Genomic DNA, 27230 nt, shown 5'->3' on the forward strand with positions numbered 1-27230 from the left:
GTACACGTAGTATGATTTGATATCTCCTGAAACGCCACATGGCCCCTCTGAATTTCTCTTTTCCTCTCCGCTACTGCTGACTTAATCTCACTCTTTCTCCTTCCTTTTTTCCATCTTTCCTCTTCCTTTACCTCCTTCTGTTACCTCTTCTGTTTTCTTCTTTTTTCATCTACTGGTGGAACTTCACCATTTATATAGCCGTGTAACTTCTGCTCTTCTTTGAGAGATTAACTTTTAATGATTATCGATCTTTTTATATAAATTTCTCTAAAATTTTTTTACTTTTTTTTTTTTTGCGATTTTTATTTTCTTTCAAATCGATTAAAGATCATCCTAATTGCACATGGAACGGATTAAGTTGTAAGATGATAAAAATTTCTTTGATGATAAAAATAAAATTTCGAAATTATATTTAAATGTATTATTATTATTATGTCTTTTATTAGGAAAGTTCAAATTATTGGATTATGAAAAACAATAAAAAATTAAAGAAAATAAAAATTAAAAAAAAAATATATATATATATAAGCTAAAAGAACAATTGAAAAGTTTTCTTTAAAAAGCAATCGAAAATTTGAATGGTCATGTTGGAAAGTTGCACGAGAAATCCGAGAACTTAGAGAAAAATGAAGAAAGATGGGAAAAGGAACCACGTGTCATCGCGAGAAAAATAAATAAATTCCGGTTGCTGCGTTACCGACAGAGCGCAGAACACCATGGTTCAACTCTTTGTTTACGTCTGCTGACGTTTTCCGAAAAAATAACCTACTTAACGACGGAAATAATAATTAGTGAGCGAATCAGTCCAGAAACTCACGAGACTGGCACGCGTTTCACGCAAAATAAAATTGTTTGTCCTTTAAATAGGTCACTAATTGTAATAATATCAAAATATGAGATTTGATTAATTTAATTTATTATTACTATCAAATAAATATAAAATTGATGATTTAATAATACATATATATATAAACTTAATGATAAAATAAAGTTGAAATTTTGTAAACACGATAGTACAAAAACGAATAATAATAATAAAATATTTTATGATTTTAAAATAACTTAAACAAGAGCACGTCAGGAAACCACTACGTATATATATATATATAGTGCATATGCTTTTTCTCATACGTATAACCCATCTTCAATTCTTAACCTTTAAAACCAGTCACTAGTCACTGTTATCTTAACTTACCATACATGATATTCCTAATCGACATTCCACCTTTCGATTTTCGTTATCGCCGGAAGTCACTTAGCTGCAATATATATCTATTTAAGAAATAATCGCGACAACTCCACTCGGAGGATAAAAAAAGGGAGCGTGCGTCGCATGGTGGAGAAGTGGGAGAAAGCAGCTTCCAACCACGGACTGGAAGGGTCTCGTATTAGCCCCTTAGTCGTCCAATTCGGTGTCTGCTGCTTGGCTCGAGGGTGTAAAAGTGGCAAAGGGACACACGCATCGCATCAAAACGCCGGCAGCTTTTGCGCTGCTGGAACGCAATCCAGAACACCTTTTAATCATCCTCTAATCTATCCTCGTTTGTGGGAAACCGCAGCGCGCATCACCTATATATGAACGCATATGTGAATCATTAATATATACATTTTTTCTTATTTATGTAAATATATAGAAAACAAAAAATTGAAAAATTTCATTTGGTTCGTGAATATGCAGAATTATTCTGCTAATGTGAGTTTAATATTTATTGAAATTTTTATAATATTTTCTAGTTTAATTTAATTTTCTTTTAGTTTAGTATCTTTTTTTTTTTTTTAGATTAGGTTATATGCATAAATAAATAAAATTATGATGGAAGTGTCCATATAATGAATTGATGTTATTCATATTTATATCATGATTAAATAATGTGATGATAAACAATTGAAAACGATTAAAAACAATTGAAAATTGATCCCCGATTGAAAAATTGTTCCTGAAAAGCGTGGTTCTCAGGGAAGAGCGTGGTAATCGACCGCCTGGCATCAAAGGGAAGAAATTAGTCGTCCTTAGAAGTGGTCGATCGCGCGGCGTCTGCCTTTGACAACGTCTCAACGTCTGTCAAGAAGTTTCTGCGACCAGACTAGCAGTCAACCACTTGACCAATTGCTTTCTCCACTATCTATTAGGGAAAAAACTAAAATAAAAAAAGAGAATATATGGAAAAAAGGAATTAATGGAGAGAAAAAATAGAGAGTAAGCGCCAGGAAAGAATTTCGGAAGAGAATTTCATGCAACAAATATACAACAATCGTACAACATTTCATTTAAAAAGATCGATTTTATATTGCTGATAATTATAACAAATTATTAAGCGTGGATATTATGTCTGGTAACAATCGAGTGTAAGGCCAGATGCCTTCCGTTATCATTAATAATTTATTACATTTTTTTCTTCTCGATATTTTTCTAACTCTGTCATATATAGGTTTACGAGCGTGACTCATTCAATTAACATTCTTCGATAATGTAGTTTTTAATCCGTATACTACATTTAATGACTCATACTTGTGTAATACTGTATATTATTTAATTCGAAAACATTATAGGTATCATCGAGTATGTATTTACGCAAATTGTTACTTTTTACCATTTGCCGTTAATTTTTTTTATTTAAATATTAATTGATGAAATTAACGTGATGCAGAAGCATATGTGATCATAGAACAGGAAAACAGGTGCCAGTTTACTCAATATTTATATGATAGGTTGTCTCTTGGGATTGCTACCGTTTAGAGTGAATCCCTTTGGCGGCAGAGGATATTTCAGGTCATTTTTCTAATTTTACAGTCAAAATGAAGTGAAAAAACCTCAGTTAATCTTGTTACACAGGAAATCGTGATTACTAAAAAAATTATTAAAAATAAATTAAAAACCAGAAGTTTCAAAATGCAAAAGTTTAAAAATTTAATTTTATTTATATATTTTAATAATTATATATTTAAAAGATATTTGATATGTTTTTTTCTTTATTTTTTTTCTTATCTGTACATTGCTGTAAAAAAATAAATAGTAATAAATATTTTATTACTTTAAATGATATTTCGATTATCTTGTATCTTGAGAACAAAAACGGCGTCGTTTGATGTCGAGCACGCCATTTTGGTAGTAATGGGTAAAGAGTCGAAAAGAACCGCTGAAGGAGAGGATAAAAAACTTTGTCAAGAAGGGAAAGAAGTCACTGGTTACGCCCTCATCTCGAATTTCTCGCGATGAGATCGCCAATAGTAGTGGGCGTCAATCGGAAGGCTCTCTTACACGAAATTCGATATGGATCTTTCTCCCACCGACTGTGTAAATGCTTAGCGAAGTTTTCATCCAAAATCTTTTATCACTCGTTAATTTTTTTATTATCTATTCCTTACTCTTCAACATACATACATTATAATTCTGTTAATTAAAATTTATTTTAGGATAGCAATTAAAAATTAATAATTACTCCGAATAAGAATAGGAATGTTTATATGTATAAAAAAAAAATATCGAATAACGGATATATTTTTTTATACCATTTCTAGAGTGATGTAACAGTAAGAGGCTGACCTTGAAATTTGTTTGGCGCCAGTCTCTTATTGCAGATCTTTCCCTAGAAAATTTACGAGTTTTCCTCGGTTTTCGTATATGCCAAGGAGAAAGAAGAGATCGTTGACGTAGGTAACCGAAAAGCTTCGTTCCTCATGTGCAACCACTTGAACTTTTTATACGTATCTCTTTGTATTTCACACTCCAATCTTCGATTCATCTTCTTATTTCATTTTCTTTCACCTTCTGCGAATCTTTTCACATCCCTTTGCAAAATAAATATTTTATTTGAATTTTGTTTTAGAATGATTTAAAAAAAAATCATTGAATTATGATACAATTTTGTCTATTACAAAATATCAGATAATTATGTTTAAAATAAAATATTAAAAAAATCCATTACAAAGTTACTTTGTAATATATTTTTACTGTAAAATTTAAATTTTTGTGAATAAAAATATGATATATGATTTTTACTTTCTTCGAATAGCATATGTTATATTTTATTTTTTATCATTCATTGATATTATCTTTTTCGTTTTTTATTTTTTTTATTTTTACTTATTACATTACACAAAAAGATTCTAAAAATTGTTCAAAAGGAAATTTTCCACGTGTGTGCCAGATCCGTATTTCCTTCATACTTAAGATTCAAAAAGACGCGGCAATACGAAAGCAGGACGATTCTATTGTATTCTAACTTCAGACACAGATGGAGTCTCGTGAGCATAGTATTGTGCGTTCCTAGCTTCGAATTACATTTTATTGAGGCACTTGTCTTTCATCGATGGCGCGTGACACAGGTTAAGTTGTCTTTTGAAGGAGACAGTTTTCTTTCATTTTTTTGGTTTCTTTAGCTCGTCGAGGGAGGTCGGCGCCAGTCTCATTGCGGGATTCCGTCGATATCACAAAAAGGACACAGTTTCTTTAAATATACGTATTAGTATCCGGGAAATTGGAGAACGTGTACAACGTAAAAGGTCAGTCTGGAATTCGATTTGGTGTCGTTTTTGAAATTTAAACCAACCAACGGAAGTTGGATATATGTAATTTTTATGGCAGACTGAAAAAATTTACACTTTATAAATTTACATCTTATTAAAAAATATTTTAAAATTCGAACGAATAATCCGAATGATATTTAATTTCATCATATATAATAAAATAATATGCACATAAATGTATATATTATAAATCCTAGACAATGATTCCTCCAAACATCTGTTTCCATATCATTCCAAAAATTATCTAAATCACTTTCCACATCACTCTCTCGAAAATTCTCAGTAAATACAACAATTGTCCGCTTTTGAATTGCTTTTCTTACTTTACCAATTCATTGTGCATGTTAATAAAGCGTAAAAAAAAACGGACGAACGCTAAACATGGAAACTACTATTGACTAGGACATAAATAACATTCGCGAGAAGAATGGAAGACACAAATGTTTTTCTGTTGCGAGTGTTTATTGCGGAAAAATGGTGGGTTCTCGCAGATGTCGACCACATTGATGACGACCTGGCACTGAAATTCGCTCCCTGTTTTCTTCGCCGCGGGACGTCTACTATTTCCACAGACTGCGACAACCTAACCCCAATTTACGCAATCACCACTTGCTATTCACTCCTCCGCAATAACTAAATGCATTTCTTTCCGAATGATGGCACTATTAGCAATTGGAAGTGATACTTTTGCTAAAGATGGTTTTATTATTGATGTGTTCATAAAGTTATTAACATAAATTTTTGATGCATTAACAGCAAAAATGTTAGAATTATCTACGTTTTCTATAAATTTAATTATTATTATTATTATATATTATTATTAATTATTATTTCTATAAATATACAAATCATTTACAATTGGAATTTTAAAAATTATAAGTTATTATCTATTACTAAATATTTTTTCATAACAATAAAAAAAGAGTAAAAATAAAAAAAAATTTTACAAATATATCTTACAAGATATAAATTGTAAAATAAAAGATTTGTGTAAATCTATAATCTAAAATTATTTGATATATATTGCAAAAAAAAAAATCAAAAAAAGTAAATAATATAATTCTTATAAAAGCTAAATAATTTTTTTAATTTAAGAACTTTTTTTTCAAACTATAATAGTTGTGAGATTTCAATTGCTTGCCCAAGTTGTTAATCGTTCAGAAAGCACAAGGATCTTTTTTTTAAATACTTGACCGAAGTGTTCATGAAAATGCAGGATCTGTTTTCCCACGAAAGGGCGAATATCCCAAGGGTGTTTTAAGCACGTGTTGCAACTGCACTTGCAACCCTTAAAATGTACTTAGTTAATGATGTCATCAAATTCCCACATATTCACTATTATCTATTTTTTAATCTAATAAATCATTCATATAATTCTCCTAATATTTTTTATTTAATTTTTATTTTCAATCTTTTACTAGATAAAATGACATCCTTATTTTTTTAATAAAATATAATTCTTTCTTTATTTCTCTTCAGATCAAATAATTTTATTATTTTATATATATATTATTTATAATTTATATTTTTTAACAATTTTTTTTAATAACATTATATTATAAAAATTATTTGAATAAAATTCTCTATTTTTTTTATACAACATGAATGATAATTTTTGTATAAAAAGAAATAGAGAATTTCAATTAAATCGAATTTGAGGAAAATCACTTTCTCAAAAGGATTTCTTGATCGTATCGATTTCTTCCACGGATAAAACAAGCAGTTCTTTCTCTTCTCGGTTTACTCGCTGCTTCTATGGATTGCGTGCAAGAAAGAAAAATATGTATCCGTGTAAAAAAGATCGGTCGAAGTAAAAACATTAGCCTAAGTAAACAGTGACACGAGCTGAGGCTAATATACTAGTAACTAGAAATTAACCTGACTTCTTTTATTCTTATTTTAAAATTATAGATTTGCATTACGTATAACTAAAATTTACATATAATAAATTTTGCACTAATATTATAATAGTTTAATCAATTATAATTAAATTTTTTATCAAAAACTTTATATGATTTTTATTTCTATATATTTCTTTAATTTTATGAAGTATCAATTTTGATGGAGTATTATAAAGAAAAAATAAAAAATAACTATATTATATTATGTATTAAATAATTTTTTTTTATTCAAAAAAGAAACAAAATATATTAAAATAAAAAGAAAATTTTTTATTAACATGAATTATGAATACATTATAAAATATTTAAATATATACAATAATATTAATGTAATAAGAACATTACTAAAAAATATCGATGCTATATAAATAATGTAAATAATATTAGTAATTCGTTTTGTTTGATATACAAGAAAATAAAGCGTACTAGAAGAAATATCCTCATAAAGAGGAAACAATCTAATGAGTTTATTTCTTAAAATTCTATTTATTTTTAAATCTCTGGTATTGACTTCTATATATAATCTATAGTTAGAAGATTTAACATTAATTAGTTAATAATTAATTACTTTATAATACTGTATTTTATATATTATTGACTTAATTGATTCATAAAATAAAAGAAAATAAGTATAGATACATAAAAGTTAGATTAAATAAAATATTTATAAATATTGAATAAGAGGTTAATTGAATTTTTTAAAATCGATAATTGATTTGAATTGATAAAAAATCCGTCGTTCATTAGTATACGAAATTATTATTATTATATTATTATCTATCTATTATTATCTATATTTAAATAGCCAATTATTAAGTTAAATTAACATTAATCCAAATCTAAACAATTATTATTTTCGATTTTTTAATTGGCTATTAATAATTTGAATTATAAACTAAAATGAAAGACTATAGTGTTTTCTATTTCTACTGGTTTTACTTTCTTCTCATATATCATATATCATATATCATATATCATAAATTGATATATATAAAGTTATTTTTTAATTGTTTAATATCGATGATTTTTCACAGCTGATTTGTACCTTCATTTCCTGACTAATCTCTACGCATTTAAATTATTTTTGCACCGATGGATCAACATCGAGTTATCAAATACGCTTTGAATTGGAATAATAAATATAGAATAGGCTCGAGTTAATAATATAATTGAAAAACAGTGATTTTTGATACAGTAACAAATCGAAAATATAGAATTTTACTTTATTTATTTTGCTTTTTTTCAATCGAAAATCAATTTTAAAAATAATTTAAGTCAAAATAATATACCATATACATACTTATGTAGAAATCCTACTTTTATAAATGACTAGAATCAATATGTAACTTGGATTTGTATTTTTTCAGTTATATTACAAAAAAATTTTCTTTCTATGATTTTTCCTTCTTGAGTTTAAATGTTAGAAATTGAATAAAAATATTTTTTAGCTAGTATGTAATAAATTTATAAAATTTATTTATATGTTATAACATATATTTAACACATATATTAAAAACTATGTAATAAAATTAAACTAAATATATTAGAATGTTTTTAGCTAGAATGTTGAAGTTGACTTGGTCTCAAACAGTTATATATAGATTATTTAATCTCAACATTAAATCTCAACATTAAATAATCTATATATTTAAAATGTTATACTAAATAATTCTTAAGAATTTACTTAAAATTTCATTAGATTAAAAGACATTCTTCTTAATTCATCATCATGTAAAAAAATCACTGTTTACTTGATCATATCATATTCTCAGCCATATCCACAAATAACCAGCATTTTTGAACAGTAAGAAAATAAAAAAAATATTCATCATTAACACTAATATCAAACAAATATTCTCAGATATAATGTAATATCTATTGATCATTATTTACAAACATCTTTATGTAAACAAACAAATAATTCTGGGATAAAATATTATCCCGCTTCTTTTTATTGTTGTTTCTTTATAATTTTTATTTCGATTACGTGTAAATAGATGCTTGACCAGCAAGCAGATTTAATATCAATGAATCATCGATTAGTTACTATTATTAATATTCATCTGGTTCATTATTTGAATTCTTTTTTCCTAATCAAATTCTGATTTACGGATGATTCATAACTATGATCTATTCTAGTCTCCATTCCAGAATTCAATTGAGTTTTATCTGAGTCTTCGCTATAGCCATTATTTTGATGGACATTTCTCATTTGTGACCACGAATTTTTATCTTCAGATCCGATCACAAAAATAAACGGACACTTGTCATCCTTATCGTCATCCTTTAAATTCTGATCGTATATGCTCCCTATTTCAGATTTCTGATTAAAATTTTCAGAATCTTGTATCATTGTAGATGAAGAATCTTCCGTAGAACGATAGATTTCTTTGCTGGAATCGGTAGAACCAAATATTTTTTCTTGATTTTGTTTAGAAGATAGATTCGATTGATTCTTATGAGACAAAAAGGCACGATCTAACGTCATAAATGGCATTTCGAAACACAATGTCCAAAGTGCAGAAAGAAGCATTGTAAGACAGAGATTGCTGAAGAAACTGCGAAGCTAAATGTTTTGATAAATAATTAATTAGTTAATTATATTTATAATTAATAATAATTTATAAAGTATAAATTTAAGATTAATTTCAAATTTAATTTAAATTAAAAATTAATTTTTAATTAAAAATTAGATTTGAATTAAAACTTAAATTAAATTATTAGATTATTTAAAAATAGATATTTATATTAATATCATATATTCAAAATTTAGAATTTACATTCCGAGAATTAATTTGAATTGTATTTATTAAAAATTAATATCAAAAATTAAAATTTTTTAAATCTATGATTACTTACAATTGCCATAGTCGAAATTATACCAGTAGTACGAACTGACCCAGCTTCTACTAATAAAAACACGAAATGGCACAGATAAGCGCTGTAAGTTAATTTACTGAAAGGAACCCAACCCTTCCAAGAAAGAAAATGATTCACGAAACCTTAAATAAAAAAGAGTATCGTTAGAACTTTCATATTTATTATTTTATTAAATATTTATTAAGATTTTTTTATTAATATTAAATTAAATATTTTTTAAGCATTCTTTTATAATAAAATTTATTATAATATATAATATTATATATAATTATAATAAAATCTATTATAATATATAATATAAATAATCAGCATAAAGAATATATGTACATTATTATAACATCAATTAGATAGAGATAATAGAAAAAAAATAAAGTAATCAAATATCGGATTATTTTTTTTTTGCAAGTAATCAAATATCAATTATTTTTTGCAAAAATTTTGCAGATCAAATATAGAAAAGGAAAGAAAACAGTGGGATAAGGACAGAAATAGGATAAAAATTGGAAAATTAAATTTTTTATATTGCTGCAAATGAAACACAAATATAATCAAAGAAAGTAAATAGTAGGACAAAGTAGAGATAAGATAAAAATTAATTATTAGCGCCATCTCTTGAATAATAAAGCAACATCTTTCCCAAAATATTCAAGAGATGACGCTGATCTTGAATTCACATTCTATCTTTCTCTGCTTTTGAAATATTTTTATATTTAAGAAATGGCGCTGATAGTCAATTCTTATTTTATCTCTATTCATATCCTATTATTTACTATCATTTATATTTGTATTTTTTTTGTAGCACTCTAAAGATGGCGTTGATTTTCAAATTTTTACTATATATCTATTATTCTACTTTTTTTTATTGTTTTACAAAATTTGTAAGCTCAAAAAATGACTCCAATATTTAAATAAGTTTATCTTAAGTTTTCTTTATATAAGATATTGATTCAAAATTTAAAAAATCTTAAATTATCCATGTTTTGTTGTCTAAATTTGTATTGAATTTGCAAATATTAATATTTGCTATTATACATATATAAATAAATTTAATTATATTATAAATATAAATATTATAGAAATTATTATAGATATAAATATTTTGATAATGATAAATTTATTCTGTGTCGAAACATAGAGATATTGATAACATAAATATAATTCTTAAATTAATAATAGAAAATCACTAATAAAGAAGATGTAAAAAAATTTACTTTTTCGAGATCGATATTTTAAAAACATGTATGAAATTTAAATTTCATATTTATTTTATAATTCGTCTGTAATATTTATATTGGAATTGAATTTTGGAAAATTTATTAAAAAATAATATATAACAAAATATATAATATATTCCATTTATATATATAAATAAAAATAATAGAGATTAAATCTTACCTCCATAACCATGGACACAACAGAAAATAAGCCAAGAAATGGAAAGTGCAAAAATTTGTCTATGAAAACCTGCATAAAAACTCGCTTCTAGTTCGTTATAAGAATAATTATCGAAGTACATCCATAAAGGGCACATGAATATGAAAAAACCAGAAGCTATAGCTATTAGCCAACCAAGAATTACATATATCTGAAAAAAATATCGATTTTATTAATCGAACATCGAATTATAAAAAAATATATCGAAATATTTGCTTCTGTTCAATAAATATATTTCATATATTATAATTTGTTTTCATGTCCTTAGAATATTTAATGAAGTTTTATGGAAAATTTTATATATTACAAAAATATAATATATAATATATATGTATCATAATTATATTTTTGATTTATATTATGAAAAATATACTTACGGTATGAATTTTTACATTTTTTGATTTGTTTTTGTACAATAGATAACCAAGAGCAATACCAATAATATAAGATCCATATCTATTGTAAACCTTTGTATAAATTTGCATATATACGTTGACCAAATCAGTGTTACTAACAACAAAAAAAACAAAAATGTTAACGAACAGAGTATAAAAATATAGATAACTAGTTTTTATAAAATTTTAATTAAAAATATTTATAACTAATAATGCTGAAAATTTTTTAATACACATATGTGTATGTATGTATACATACTTTAAATTTTATGAATATTGCAATTATGTTTAAATTGTTTAAGTAAATATCTAAATTGTTTAGTTATCTAAAAAAAATGTTTAGCCTAAAAATCTGCATAATATGTCCTCATATATATTGAATAATTTTAATAATATAAAGATATTGATTTTAAATTGAATATTCGAAATCTAATTTCTAACAAAAGAATAAAGAAAAGTCGAAGCAAAATATCTTAAAATGAAGAGTGAGTAGTTATATGCCAAATAAATCAGACATTCCAACACAAGACATGATAATAAAATGAAAAGAAAAAAAGAAATACAGGATACTCAAAAAAAGTTGTGCTAAATATTAAAAATATATAGTGCTTAAAATTAATAAAATAAATAATAAGTATAATATAATAAATAATAATAAATAAATAATAATAAATAATAAATATAATATAAATAAATAATATAATATTGAATAATATTATAAGTGCAATAATTAGCTAATTATATATGCATTTATCGATTGATATTTCGACGATTATAATTCGTTATTTTTTCAATTATAGAAATCAAAATTAATCATTTATAAACATTTTTAAAAAATAAATTTATGTTATTTTTAATTGATCTACGATTAATTTGTCGATGATGAAAGAGAAATTATATTTGTGCATAATTTTTATTCAAAAATTGAATATTTTATTATTTATATAAACATTTATTATTTATAAATTAAACTTGTATGATTTTATATATAATGAATAGATCAAAAAATATAAATATATATTTACTCATATTATTTTTTTACTTTAATAAATATTATTTACTATTAACTATTATTTAGCACATCTGTTTGCCAATATCCTGTAGAAAACACCAAGAAAGTGAAAGAGGTAAATTTCTGCACTCACTCCTTATAATAGAGCATAGTTCCATTGAGCCTGAGATTGAATGTTATTAGGAATGGTATTAGAATGGAGGTAATTAGACCTAGCAGGAAAACGAGCCAGAAGAAAATTTCTCGCGTGAACTTGAGCATAGGGTATAAGAAAATCGGCGATAGCCAGACGAGTTGCATTTCGGTTGCCAAATACCAAGATTGAGACATGCACTAAAAACAAAAGTAAGAAATAAACAATTATTGAATAGGTTTAATTTTAATTTTAGGGCATTTAAAGATTTTCAAATTTGTCGTATACAGCATATTAATTTTTTTCTCTCTTTTTTCTTTTTCTTTTTATTATATGTAACTTAAGAATAAAAAGCGCTAGAAAATGAATTTAAAATATTTGAATTTTAATAAGAATGTTTATTAAATTTTTGTTGATTAATTATATGTATATTTTTTATTTTTTAAACAAAATATAGAAATAAAAAATATAAATGCACAACTGCATTACTTCTTTTCGAAGTCATGCAATATAGGAAATAATGATAGATAACAGATAGAAATTAATCAAATAATGCACAATGCACACAAAATAATTGAATCATTATATCCTACTTACGATTCTAGGTAGATGGATATAATTGTTCAAATAAAGTAAGTTTGTCCACCAGTTTTCTCGACAATAATCTCTATTGGCACCTATCCATTGATCCCAATGGGGGCCTGAGCTAACTTTGTAAAATAAAGTGGCATAAAATCCAATCATCATAGCGTAAGCAGGAGTTAATCTTAAATAACGATGAAGATAAAGACCGATCACATTGAAATATTCTCTTGGACTTTTCTCCTTTTTTATTAAAATTGTATACGCTATTAGAACACCGCTTATGAGAAAGAATGTATCGGTAATGAGGTTTGCATTGAGTACTAGTATACTAGCCCAATTTTTATGCATCTTGAAAAGTATTAAAAAAAAATTAAAAATATCATATTATATTTTATACTTAATAAAAAATACTACTGTATATTTTATATATGCAAAATTACTAAAAAAAAAAAAAAGCAACTGAAATTTTTGATATTGTTACCTGTAAAATCTCGTTTAAGTTCATTTTAACCCCGACCACTTCTGTGTAATAAGTATGACCATAAATAATCCAACAAATACTGATATAACGTAGTCCATCAAGGCAATTGATCGAATTATAATGCCTGTTCGTTTTTAACAAGTTTTTTCCATTCGTATAAACAGAGAATGAAGTCAAAAGGATATGTTTCTTATCTGGATAGATATAATAATTCATTTGTTGTTAATTATAATAATTATAAATTCATAATAATAGTATTAATAATTGAAAATTCATTAAATAATAACAAAGTGAAAGTTTATTTTGATTTTTTAAATTTTTAATATAAAAAAACTATAAAAAAATTAAAAAATAAAGAATTTATAAAAAATTTTCTATAAAAATATCTTAAAAAATATTAAACTTTTTATAAAAAATTATAATAAATTTTTAAACACATATTAAAATTAATACATGGAAAACTGTATAAGATTGATATGAATGTTTTATGCAAGACGAACAAAGTGTCCTTAACACTGATTATTATCGCGTGACTAAGAATATTTATCGGTCATATTCGATGTAATCTTGCGATTTAATCTTTTCCTGAGTTCTTTCCTCCGTAATTGCAATGAAAACAAGATAAAATGATTGATCGATGGATTTTATCAATTATCGATCAATTAATTTTTACTTATATAATAAAATGTACATCTCACCTTTTTGGTTCAACGTACTCAGATGGCCTTGTTTAGCCATGTCGTAACTCGTGCTGGCAATTACGACTATTACGAATATCACCAGGATCGATCTGAAATTTAATTCAATCCATAACCACGGTTGCGGATATATAGATGAAAAATTATTTTTAAGAATTAATTTAATTTTAATAAAAATTATATTAACTCAATATTATAATTTGTATATATTTTTACAAATGTTGTATTTATATAAAATATTATTTTATATAATAAAAAAAATTTATTTTATATAAGGAAATATTTATTATTTATTATTATTATTTATCTTTATAATTAAACATTCTCTTTCTTCTTGTTAATAATACTATCTATTAAAAAAAAAAAAAATTTGAAAAATCATTATGAATACATATCATTAAAAAAGTGTTATAATTCAAAATTTGCACTTATTTAATTATTGATAGAAAAAATTATATTCGCTAGTAGAATTTTGAGTTTTTAATTAACAATAAATTTCCAATTTGATATGATATTCTTATGGATTCTTAGAACGATTCGAATTATTCAAAATTGTTTTCTTTAATAATTTTTAAAACATGTGTTTCCGAAGATCAAAATAAAATATGAAAATCTGGTATTATTTTCTAATTCCATTTCATTTTATTTTAACATTATTTTTGAGAAGAATATTATTAATCGATACAACAAAAGTAATATTAAAAAAAGTAAAAGTAATATAAAAAAAATAAAATAACATTAATAAAAATAATAATATAAAAACTAGATAAAATTTCGATTGACAAGTTTGCCATGCGATATGCACGTTCAACCTTGCCCTCGAAGCACCGAGCAAACAATGATGCCATCGGTTTCCCGTTACTCCAAAAACCGCTTGTATTAGAATACGATATGTGCACAAATCTACATACATGTAAACCCAGTCACTTATATCGAACACAGCTCGATCTGTCTCTGCGGTCCGACACGAAACATTTATCACCATGTCCACGCGGTCCTCTACCTTCAGAGGGTCGAGGCTGAGTTCGAGCGCCTCCTGGATATCTGTTTGATTGCAACTTGACGGAACACACCACATCCATTCGTAGTTCGTAGAACGGCCCGATTTCCAGCTCGTGTGTCCCTAAAACAAGAAGAAAAATGCTTTTTGCTTAAAGTTTTGCTTAAAGATTAATTTTCATGAAGGATAGAAGTGGATAGATACCCAAAATTTGGGATAAGTTGATAAAGTTTGCAAGCATCCTGAAAAATGTTGATATGTAATATTAGATGTACCCACAGAATTTTTGAACGGATATGCTACTTCTTCTATCACTAAAAATCCAAAAAATCCAATTCTTTTCTGATGAATTTTTCTGATGAATTTTTGCAAAAGAACATGACTTCTATATTATTCCTATTGTTACTGCTACATTAGTCACGTGATATGATGCTATGCTTGGTTTTGGCGAAAGCCTGATCACGTGACATATTTCTGCCTATTGTAACAATAGTGGGGATAATATAACGTATTTTCATTTGTATTCTTTTATAAAAATTCGCCAGAAAGAAATCAAGTTACTTTTAATGGTAGAAGTGTACTATTTTTGTCCTGCAATCTTGTTGTCGTATTTAAGACTCTAATTGTGCCTGCTACAGAATTTTTTCCACTAATTTCTCAAGTTTTCTTCTTAAATTCTCAATTTCTTTAATTTTCGAGGCATGCATATGTTTTTAAAAATTTAAAATACAATAAGGAAACGCGAATATTTGTAAGTAGTTTTATAATATATATAATATATAAATTTTTTTTTCTCTTACTTCGAATAAAATAAAACGAAATGAAACAAACGAAATAAAGAAAGAAACTGTCAAAGATTCTCGGAATTTAGCATTTACTAAATTTTACAATTTAACAGAAAGAAATATATATAGATATATAATTGCTGAGAGCACTGAAAGCATTAAGATTGATGATGCAATCAAACCCAAATGCCAACTCCTGAATCCTAATTATTCATCATGTAAATTTAAAGTGAAAAATGATTATTCATAAGATAAATTATTCAACGTTTTCAAATAATCATCTTTTAATGAAACATTTTGTAAACATTCAATAAGTATCGAAAATTAAAATTATGTTATTTTTGTGATATTCTGTAATTAATTATCGTAAAAACTTCTAATTAAATATCGATCTTGATGTAATACATGATGATATTCTATATCAAATAACGATAAAACGACAAACTGTCAAATGAATCTTAGTTCAAACATATTATTACGTAATAACATTTTAAAAAAATTAGGAAAATATTCTTCTTTTTTTATTCTTTCAAGATATTATTAATTAAATATATATTGTTAACAGATGAAATACGAAATAAATCACATCGATATACTTCTTTTTTATAGAAATAAATTTCACGAAAAGAAGAGTCTTGATATGATACGTTTCGTGTTACCGTGAGTTGCACAACATTCTTGGTAATTTAAGAAATGTGACGTAATTGCAAAATCTTGGTCAGAAGTTGGTTGGAAATTTATAGGATTATATGTATGCAATAAATTTTGATTGTTTTAATTGAAATTCGACAATTTTTTTAAATTAGCAATAAAATAATTTTTAATAAAAATCGACAAATAAAATGTTTTTAATTAATCAAATTATTACATTCAAGTAATCAAAAGTGATCAGATAATTGATCGAAGAAATGAATAAAAAAGAAGATGAAAATTATTAAATAAATATTTGTATTTACTTACCGAGGCAATGGCTATATTCAGAAGTAGATCACCTATATCGAGTTGGCGTGGTTTACCATTGTCCTTGGCGATTTCAAAATTTACCGTGGCGCTGCAAGCCTTCCCGGTGAATCCGTGTTCATTTTTCACTTGTAAACATTCATCATAATTACCTAGTTGCTGATAATTGCCAGTAATTACGCCTGGTGGAATTTTCACTGAGGCGTCATACACTAGAAATGAGAAGAAATGTTTTTCTGTGTGATACTTTCTTGTTTTTTTTTTCTTCCTTCTTCAATTTAACTTTATACAAAGTTCATTTTATAAAAAAAAATGAAATTTGTACGCACACTTGTTTAACAATAAATTATTGAGAGAATGACAAATTTAAATGAATGCATGAAAATTGAAAATAAGATGCAAAATGTATACTTACACGATATAGCTTCACTTAGAAATGTAATTAGAAATAAGGGCATATTGAATAAAATCACATCTTTTTTTAAGATGATAAGCAATACGTAATTTAAACGGTATTCGAAAAAGACAAATTAACAATTAGTTAATAAGAAGAAAATTGTTGCATGATATAGAAATGCAAGAAATATGCAGATTTAATGGAAAAAAAAATACATATTAAAAAAAAAAGAATGTGTTGAACTTACATTTAAAAATAAAAAAAATATGAAATAATATTTATAAAACTAAATATAAATAGAATAAATTGAAATAATAGAAAAGGAGAAATTAATACATTTACAAGTATAATATTAAGTATGTACATATATTAAATTCGAGATAACAATTTTCGAAAAAAAAAAAAAATATTATTGAAATGTTTAATCGTAAAATTATTTTGAAATTCAGAGAATTAAATATCAAGGGATGCATTCCATAATCCTATTTACTTAAAATATTAATTGTCAATTTTTTTCGACTAATTTAATAAAGCTTGTAGCAAATCTTTGGTAAATTTATAATATAATATGATGTTTTCAATTTTTCATCTTAAAATAAATAATTTAGTTATATATTCAAGATCTATTAAATCATAGAATATCTTAATCTTCGCGGTTAAATGTCAATGCTCTTTTAATACGAAAGTGCGCACGCAATAGTCAATCAGACAGGAAGTATACGGAAATAACGCGGGTAATGCATGAATTGCGAAATTGGTCGTCTGATAAGGGATTAAAAAACAAGAAAAAGTGATCTGCGCAATGGAGCGGATTTTTCATTCATGTTCGATAGCGAGAACACACTGACTACTCGCAAACAACCCTGCCTAGTTATACGATTATACAATTTCATCTATTTAAAGTTGATTGAACGAAGCGCATCGATATACACAACGCGCGATTGTAACGTGTAAACACGCCGTGTTACATAAACTGGTAATCGAAACTCGTAAGCATTGCGCAAAGTAGAAATCGCAAAACTCACTTCAGAAAATGTATATGCTTCTATCTGTGTTCATTACAATAAATCAATAAGAGATATTTAATTGACAAATATAATCGTATGATTTGAATTGCGTCATATTTGAAAAAAGAATGCAAAGTAATTCAATACTATATAAATATGTCTTCTTATGGTTTAATAAAAAAAATCACTATTTTTATCATATATATATATATATATATATATATTTTTATTAGTGACACTTTTTTTTATAATAATATTTTTTTCTATTGTTCTCTAGTTAGAATTTCATTACGTTAAACTTCTTGCAAATAAGATATAAAACTAATTATGTGCTATGACTATTCTAAACTATTCTTCGATGAAAATTTTCCATAATGATAATTACACGCCATTTTAACAGAAAATACGTCATCTTCGCAGAAACGTCTGATCGGGTGTCTTTTACCTTTCGCAGAACCTTGAGATCGTTCACTCAACGTATACTATCGGTAACCTTCAGCCACAAACCACGAGGAATTATTGTAATTATTTGTTAATACTTTTTCTTCTCCTTTCAAAAAATAATTTTGAACAAGAAATTCGTAATATAATAGAATAAAATTATTATATATATATAATATGAATGAAATATATAAAAAAAAACTTTGAACTTCGAATCAAAACTATATTCCAAAAAAATATAATGAGTATTAGATAATATTTGGAAAAATTAAATCATAAAAAAAATATAGAATTTATAAAAAAATTTAAATTAAAAAAATTAAAAGTATAATATATAAATATGAAATATATTTTTAATCTAAAGAACATGGTGCAAAAACGCATTTATATATATATATATATATATAAGGTATATATAGGTTAGATAATATATATATATTAAAAATATTTTCAAGAATTCATTTAATTACTATAAATTATATGACTAGTAAACAGTACTACATTTTCATTTGAAATTCCGATAAAGAAAAAAAAAAAATAATTATATTTTTCTTAGAAACGACAAAGGTTAACAACATCTTGAGAATCAATCTGCTTAAATGCGCACTTGCAATGAATGAAGCGTTCTAAGGTCATGAGTTCGTTTGCTTCCTCACCGGTATCTATGTACATCGATGACAACTAGTTGCATTCTAAGTATCGCGCCAAGAAATATTTTTTTTCGAGAGAATCTTGAGAAAAATTTTCTATTTTGCAATATATACGAAGTGTGATTAACACATAAATTCTTGCAATTTTATGATTATACTTTCCATTGCTATACACTATATATCGTACATATTACGCATATCGAAATTACTGCATGTATGTTTTTCTTTTCTTTGTAAAAAAAAAATATTTTTTCAATAGATAATATGACAGAAATTTAACAACGATATAAATTTAAGGAGAAATTCTTTGATTTTGTTTTTAAAAAGATTATGTGTATATGCAATATCTTTAGCCAAAATGGTAACAATTGATAAAAGTATATATATTTTTTTGATATAAATTATTTATTTTATATCAAACAATAGATATTAGAATTGTCGAAATAATGATAGTACCACGAATAAATAAGAATAATAAGATTACTCGAGACAACTTTGATAAATTATATACTGAACTTATATATACTAAATAATACTGATACAGCAAATTATCCAAATATATTTGGATAACAATAATCAATAAAATATGGCAAAACAATTTAATTCTAAATAAATTAAAATCAATGGAAGGTTATTGTATAAATCATAATGATTTAATAACATGATATGTATCTAAAGGTCATCAAAATACGAATTGATCTCTTTTTAAATAATTACTTATATTATTAATGGACATCATGATCAGCAGATAACATATCATAACAAAGATTATTTGGTTGTAATAACATTAATGTTTTGTAAAATAATGTTTTCTAATTGATATAAGAAAAGTCAGAAAGAGGAAAGATCGATCGATCGTTAGTGAGCAAAAAGATCGGTTCTGATATACAAGGACGGTCATCGGCACAGACGTTATTCTTTAGTGACCCAGTTTATACTTGTCTCATGACGCACAGTTCAATTCACCGATGGTGAAACTTTTTCCTCATTCAATTACCTTTTTTTTTTCCCCTCTTTATATTTCCTTCTACAAATCCTTGGTAGTTCATTAACATTTCGTCAGATGACGTCACTAGTAACTATTTACCATTTCTGCAAATTTAATCAAAGGTTAACATATGCGTATTTGACGTCTTAAAGAGGAAAAGAGATATTTTTATATCAAGATATATCTGTTCCGTAAAGCGATTAAAATAATAACTTGTCGAAACATAATAAAGATAAATAGAAGGTCGTAAAATAGAAAAATGCAGGAAGATACTGTATGATGTTGCAACTTAACCCTTACAGTTCTTATCGAAAAAACAGGAATGTGTCGAAACATTATAGGAAGAAATATATGTATGATAACTAATAATAACTAATAATTATTATTAATGATATTGTTATTATTATTGCAGGATCGGTTTCTATCTTCTTTCTACATTGTAAGATCATTGATGTTACCGACGGTTTTAATTTATATTAATAAGTGTTCTTTCAGAAAGAAATGCTTGATAGTGATAGTAAATAGAAAATATGATACATATTAACATTGACCCTAATCTTGCAAAAGTTCTGACTGGAATAAATAATTAAATGTTATCAACTCGACAATTAACCAAAATTTTTTCATTAAATTATGAGATTCAATAATGTAGCAATTTAATATATCTCTTTCGTATCTATTCAAAGTCAATTTAAAGTCAAACAATATTAATTAATTGTAATGAAAATTATTGTAGAAACTTTCATTGATGGAAATTATACGAAGTTTGACAATTTTTTATAAATCAGAACAGATTTGGACATATTTTATTTAATATTATGATTATTCAATTTTAAAAATTTGGTTAAATTTTTAAAATTGCTTAAATTTTTTGTTGAAACGATATTAATCATCAGTAAAAATTCCTTTCATCCGATTTGTCAATTATTTTTTTTGGAAATGTTAATAAGAATTATTTATTTTTTAATTTTAGAAGAGAATGATATATATCACAGATCTATCTATTTATCTAAATATAATTCTTATAAAAATTCAATTTAAAAATTTTCACTCGAGGTAAATAACCTGTTCCATTTTGATTTCTCCATGAGATCATTTTACGAATTCATTCAAAAAGAAAAAAAAAAAAGGAAGAGAGTAAAGAGATCATCTTGATCCAATTTTCCGATTTTGTTCTGAAGTTATTCAATATAAAGAATGAATAAATAATTAAATATTAATTATAGCAGAAGGAATCAAATTCAGTGATATTTTCTGCGATGATTTCTATCCTTTCTATTTCGAAGGTCCTTCTGCAGTTCACTGGCCTGTGCTAAATCAATTGAACAATCTATCAAACAGATAATGGCTTACCCGAAAACTATGTGAACATTTTAAAAATTTTATTCAGATTATAGAAAAAAAAATTTTATCTCGTCATTTAAATATTACACATGCATTTAATTTATTTTTTTGTATATTAATCTAAGTTTTAGATCAATTGTCTCGTTCTATTATTCAAAAGTTTTTTGAATTTTTTTTCCTAATCCTGATTTTACTTTGCTATATCATGACTCATATATATATATATATATATATGCACGTATGATATACATGGATAGATTTCCTGAGAACTGGAATATTTTAATTCAATTATTCAATTTTATGATCAAGAGAAATGTCTGAAAACTATATATAGAATATTTATAATGATTTGAACGATTTCTCTAGATTTAAAAAATTGTAATAATTATTTTTCATTTTCATTTTATGCATTCCTATATTTTCAATTAAAGAAATGAACAGATTTTATTTTATATATTATCCAATTTAACTATAATTACTTAACAAGTTTTTCAAAATCATGCTTAATTTGTGTTTGTAATGAGATGATTTGTTTTCTTTATTAAATTTCGTATGTTCCCTAGTTTAAATTCTTTGAAAAATTTTTTTTATCATATTTTATGTTATACCATTCGTATCACATTCAGAAATAACGGAAATTCTATCTACCTTCACTGACAAGTGCACAACTGCACATAGAAGCAACGCTACTAGTTACCACTCATGGCAGTTTCTGTAGCATTACCAATTTAGGTAATAATATAAAAAAAAACCGTTGTAGCTAGAGGCATGTAAGTACAAATTTGTAAACATCATTTTTAAATATTTTAAATACATAAATTTTCTAAAAATTAAAATAATATAATATGATATAATCAGAAATTATCAGATTAGTTTTCAATATTTGTAATGTTGTATAGTAATACAAACAATTTCTATATAACATCTCTATAGTATAGTATAGTAAAATTTAAAAATATTATTTCTTTTATTATTTGTTGAATATATGTTGAAAAATAAATAATGAATGTAATTTTTGCTCCTAGAAAAAAGACGAAATGAATATTTTCTTTGTTCTATTGTATATTTGTATAGACAATGTTTATTAAGTCTGTTTATATCTTATTTCTTTTTTTTAATTGTTTATAACATAAAAAATATCAATATTTCTTATATCTTAGATAAATATTTAATTATATGGATCTATAAATAAATTATAATGAATTTGATTTATATTTGATCTAGTGCATGCTATTTTTTGTTTTTCATTTGAACCGTATTACAAAATTACAAGATAAGCATTTAAAATACAAATTTGATAAGAATGCTTTAGCAACAAATTCAAACTTTTATCCTTTTGTTTATCTTTCCATATATTCTTTCATTTATTTGTTGTAAAAACTGACTTCTTCGAAAACTCAATTTTTGTTTATAACATTCAAGAGTTTATGGATGAAAAATTAAAAATGTTGCCTTCCGAATATACATTTATATAAGTACTATTAATTTTAATATTATTAATAGATTTTTTATAACAATTTAGATAAGTTTACAAATTACGTTTTAAATTTAATTCAAATTTAGTTTAATTTTCACACCTGAATACATTCAATAATTTCTATCTTATATTCAAAATACAACGCAAATTTATAATATTAATTTGTGACAGAGATAATATATTGAGGTTATCTTATCGATGCGCTACTAGCGGGAAATTACAACTCGTTACTTTAAATAAAAAAAAAAAATATGCAAGAGAGGTAAACAAAAAATCAATTTCGATTTGATATTCATCATGACATATTTGATATGATAATTAAGCAAATAAAAAATTCTTAGAGAAAAATACATCAGAAGAAATGATTGAAATATATAAATTTCTATAAATAATTAAATAAACAAATAAGTGTTTACTTAGATTAATTTAATAAAAATAAAAACAAAAGCAAACGAAATCAAAAATTCAAAAATGGAAAATAAATCGACTAATTGTATTTAATAAAACTGATCTATTAAAATAATAGATTACGATCTCTAAAATAAATAAGAAAAAAGTATTTTATTTTTAACTTAAATATGTATATATGTATATACGTAAATTTATACATATTATATAGAATTAAAAAATAGTGCGTTAACTAGTCTTGGCGTTAGAATCATTTGCTTGTAAAAATGAAGAAAGAGTCTAATTCATTATCTCTATGTAATTTATATTTTATATATATTTTATCCTACAGGATGTCTATATGTATATATATATATATGAGTATATATGTTAATTAAATTAATTGATTAAAATGCGACAATTTGTTATTTTTTGTTAACAATTTATTTTATTTTATCAATTGCACCAATATGCGATGATCAAATAAAAAAAGTTTTAAATTTGAATTTATCCGAATTGAGTTAAAAAACATCGTGAAAATAGTGAAATAATTTAAAGTCTTAAATTTATTATCAAGGAAGCTTTTCTAAAATTGAAGAAATAGAAAGTAAAATCATTATCATTTTATATATATACATTTATAACTATAACTGAATATTTATCTAAATAGATAAATATTTTGAAATAAATTAAAAAAGAAATAATACTCAAATACATAATAGATAATATTATGTATATTACTATATATAATATATATATATATTATATATTATATATTAATAAATATACTAATATTATAATATTATAAGATATATAAAGCATTTCATATATGTAATAAATTCTTTAATATTAATTTGCATATTGTTATTTGCATATACAAAAAATTATTTTGAAATAATTTTAATCTTTTTGCAAAAGAAAATTGCGATTTGATTGACATTAGAATATTTTTGAAGATATATTGGAAATATTTCTCTAAAACAAAGATCTGTAATATTTATTGATACGATCAAAAAAGTCAATCAAGTCAAAAAGTCAAGAAAGTTCTTTTCTATCATTTTAAATATATATATCATTTAAAATATAAAATTTTTTCATTATATAAAATGTGTAATATAATATGTAAGTTCTACCAAAATATTTTTGGGGAAGAATTTATTAATATAAGAATATAGATCTTCAAACTTGAAGAAATAAAACATGCGATAAAGGAATAAATGGTGACTCTAATAAAAGTGAATTCTATTGAATAAATACTTATATATATAAAAAGAATTATAGCGAGAATAATAATATTTTAAATATATTTTCTGAATTAAAATTTTATTAAAAACATATATTTATTTATAATATTATTATTTTATGTTTATCGAAAACTTAAAAAACTATGAAAATTAGAAAACTGAGATATTATCATTATGTACTATCAGTTTATTAAAATCTTATTATTCCTTTTGAACAAATTAGAAATCTTACATTAAAAACTTCCATATTATTTCACAATAATGATGACTACTAATTCTTCTTTTTGATTAATCTTTCATAATATTCACGTCCATTTGAGTAAAAACAAAATTTCATTTTCAAAAATCTTTATTAAATCTTAATTATTAAAATTATTAAAATAATTAATAAATTATTAAAATTTATTAAAGAAGTTTCTTAACTGGCTTATAAATCTATTAAATAAAGAAGTAGTAATAATAATAAATAATCCTAAATTTTTCAGAATTTATATTTATATTATATTGAAAAAATTTAATTCAAATAAAATAAAAGTAAGGATACAATGTAGTTTCAATGTAAAAATTCAGTAACTGTTTTAATTTAAATTGTTACAAAGCTCTGTATGATTATTATTATATTAATGATTATTATTATATATCAATAATAATACTGATAATGATAAAATTATCGAATTAAATTTAGTTCCTTTAAACAAAAAGGATACTGATTTAAGATGCCTTCTGCATACATGCAAGTGTTGAAGTAGAAGCTGCAGAATATTTAACTTTTGATTGATTTTACGATTTCATTATATTTCTTCTATTGACTATAATCTTCATTATATCTCTTCTACTAACTATATATTCTTTTAGGTAATCGTTACCTTGTTGGTGATCTGAAGTGTTGATTGAGAAATTGATATTAGTTTCTTTTTATAGCAAATAAACCAGAGATCTCTATTACAGCGGTGATTGGTCGTTCGTTTGAAAGATTAAGATCTGTGATAGCCGAAAAATCTAAAACCCATTTCTTTAAGTCACTTTTCTACTTTCTCTGTTTAGTCATCTACAACCGCCGCATTATATTTAACTCTTAAATTACACATTTGTTTCATGCTTATTATATTTTTCATGGATAAAATTTATAATTTTGCAATTGAATTGAAATCATAATTGTAATGTGCAGTGGATATAATACTTTTTGTTAACTTCAATTTTGAATTAACTTGATAAAAAAATAAAAAATAAAAAAAAAACGAAAAAAATACAGAGAAATAAAAATTTGAAGGAAGAAAAACTTATTACAACTATATTTATATCTCAAATTTTATAGCATATAAATAAAAAAAAAATTCCAAGAAAAAAAAAAATATTTTTGCTATTATTAAAAAAATTTTTAAAATTATTAAACTTAATATTTCATATTTACAACTTTAATACTTTTGATTATTAATATTTTAATATTAATAAAAAATAAAATAAAAGTAAGTTTCAAAGTAAAAAATAAAATTTGTAATGAATCAAAAACTATTTAATAAATTGTACTCACTTTGCAGTGCCCATGGCGTATAACGATTAAGTTCTTTCAAGTAAACAGAGCTGTCTTTGAGGCACTCTTCTGACGCTCCATCAAGGGGTGCAAAAGGTTTTGACAAAAAATCCAGTAATATTCTTTCAGGTTTATCAACAGTTAATTCAACGAAACCAACCGATATTAATAAAAGAAATAGAAAACCAAACGAAACGAAATAATCAGATTTACGATTAAAAATTGAAAATCTATAAAATAAAATATCACAAGATTCCATAGTGTCGAATTATTTACTGTGATTTGACATATGTGTCTTTACGACTAAAGCACGTGGTGTATGTAGTCACGTGTACACTAGTAGTGGCCCTAAGTATGCACGCGTAAAAGCGTAAGAGACGTCAAAACGTGAACTGTACGTTCTGTCAATCGCTGGTGCATTTATATATTGCTCGAACCGCAGGCATGATGAGGGGGATAAGAGCATTCGACTTGACGATGGGTATACCTCTTATCGATGCGACCAAAGGATTACGCGTGCGAGTAATATAGTATTTCTTTTTCAAGGAGCATACAATGAAATAGATAAGAATGAGAAAAAAAATGCAAAAAAATAATAGGAGCGCGTTAAATTGATGATATATATCCATAAGAACGAATCGATTGAAAGGATCGAATGAAGGAAAATTATATAGAAAGATATCTTCGATTATAAATCCTTAGATGGACAAGATTTTCTTCCTGCATGAACCAACTTTTATTTATTATATGTTTCAATTGTTTGTTATTCAGTTTAATTATTTAACAATAATGTGAATATTCCTAATCCATTTTTACAAAATATTAATAATAAAATATATTTTACATGTATATTAATTTATAATAATTGTTATTGCAAAAAGTCCTTTAAATTAGAAACGGTTGAAAGTGTTTATATTATAATAAAGAAGAGCAAAGAAATATCGGACAGTCAAATATTTAAAATATATTTGTT

The 27230-nt window shown here is 24.5% G+C and overlaps 1 protein-coding gene across 1 annotated transcript; it reads right to left on the minus strand.

Moving 5' to 3' along the window:
• Window positions 1-7932: 7932 nt before the first annotated feature.
• Window positions 7933-26989, minus strand: LOC122718648 (nose resistant to fluoxetine protein 6-like). The gene is made up of 11 exons (XM_043943865.1): window positions 26258-26989; window positions 16792-17003; window positions 14958-15169; window positions 14047-14138; window positions 13349-13542; window positions 12880-13215; window positions 12283-12482; window positions 11120-11252; window positions 10704-10893; window positions 9288-9430; window positions 7933-8994 (listed from the first exon to the last, which is right to left on the minus strand). Exons 1-11 carry the CDS (start codon window positions 26514-26516, stop codon window positions 8500-8502), a joined length of 2466 nt encoding a protein of 821 aa, XP_043799800.1. The 5' UTR covers window positions 26517-26989; the 3' UTR covers window positions 7933-8499.
• Window positions 26990-27230: the final 241 nt, after the last annotated feature.

Source organism: Apis laboriosa, unplaced genomic scaffold, assembly GCF_014066325.1.
Source record: "Apis laboriosa isolate Shangri-la unplaced genomic scaffold, ASM1406632v1 scaffold68_cov148, whole genome shotgun sequence".
In the NCBI taxonomy this organism is placed as follows: Eukaryota; Metazoa; Arthropoda; class Insecta; order Hymenoptera; family Apidae; genus Apis; species Apis laboriosa.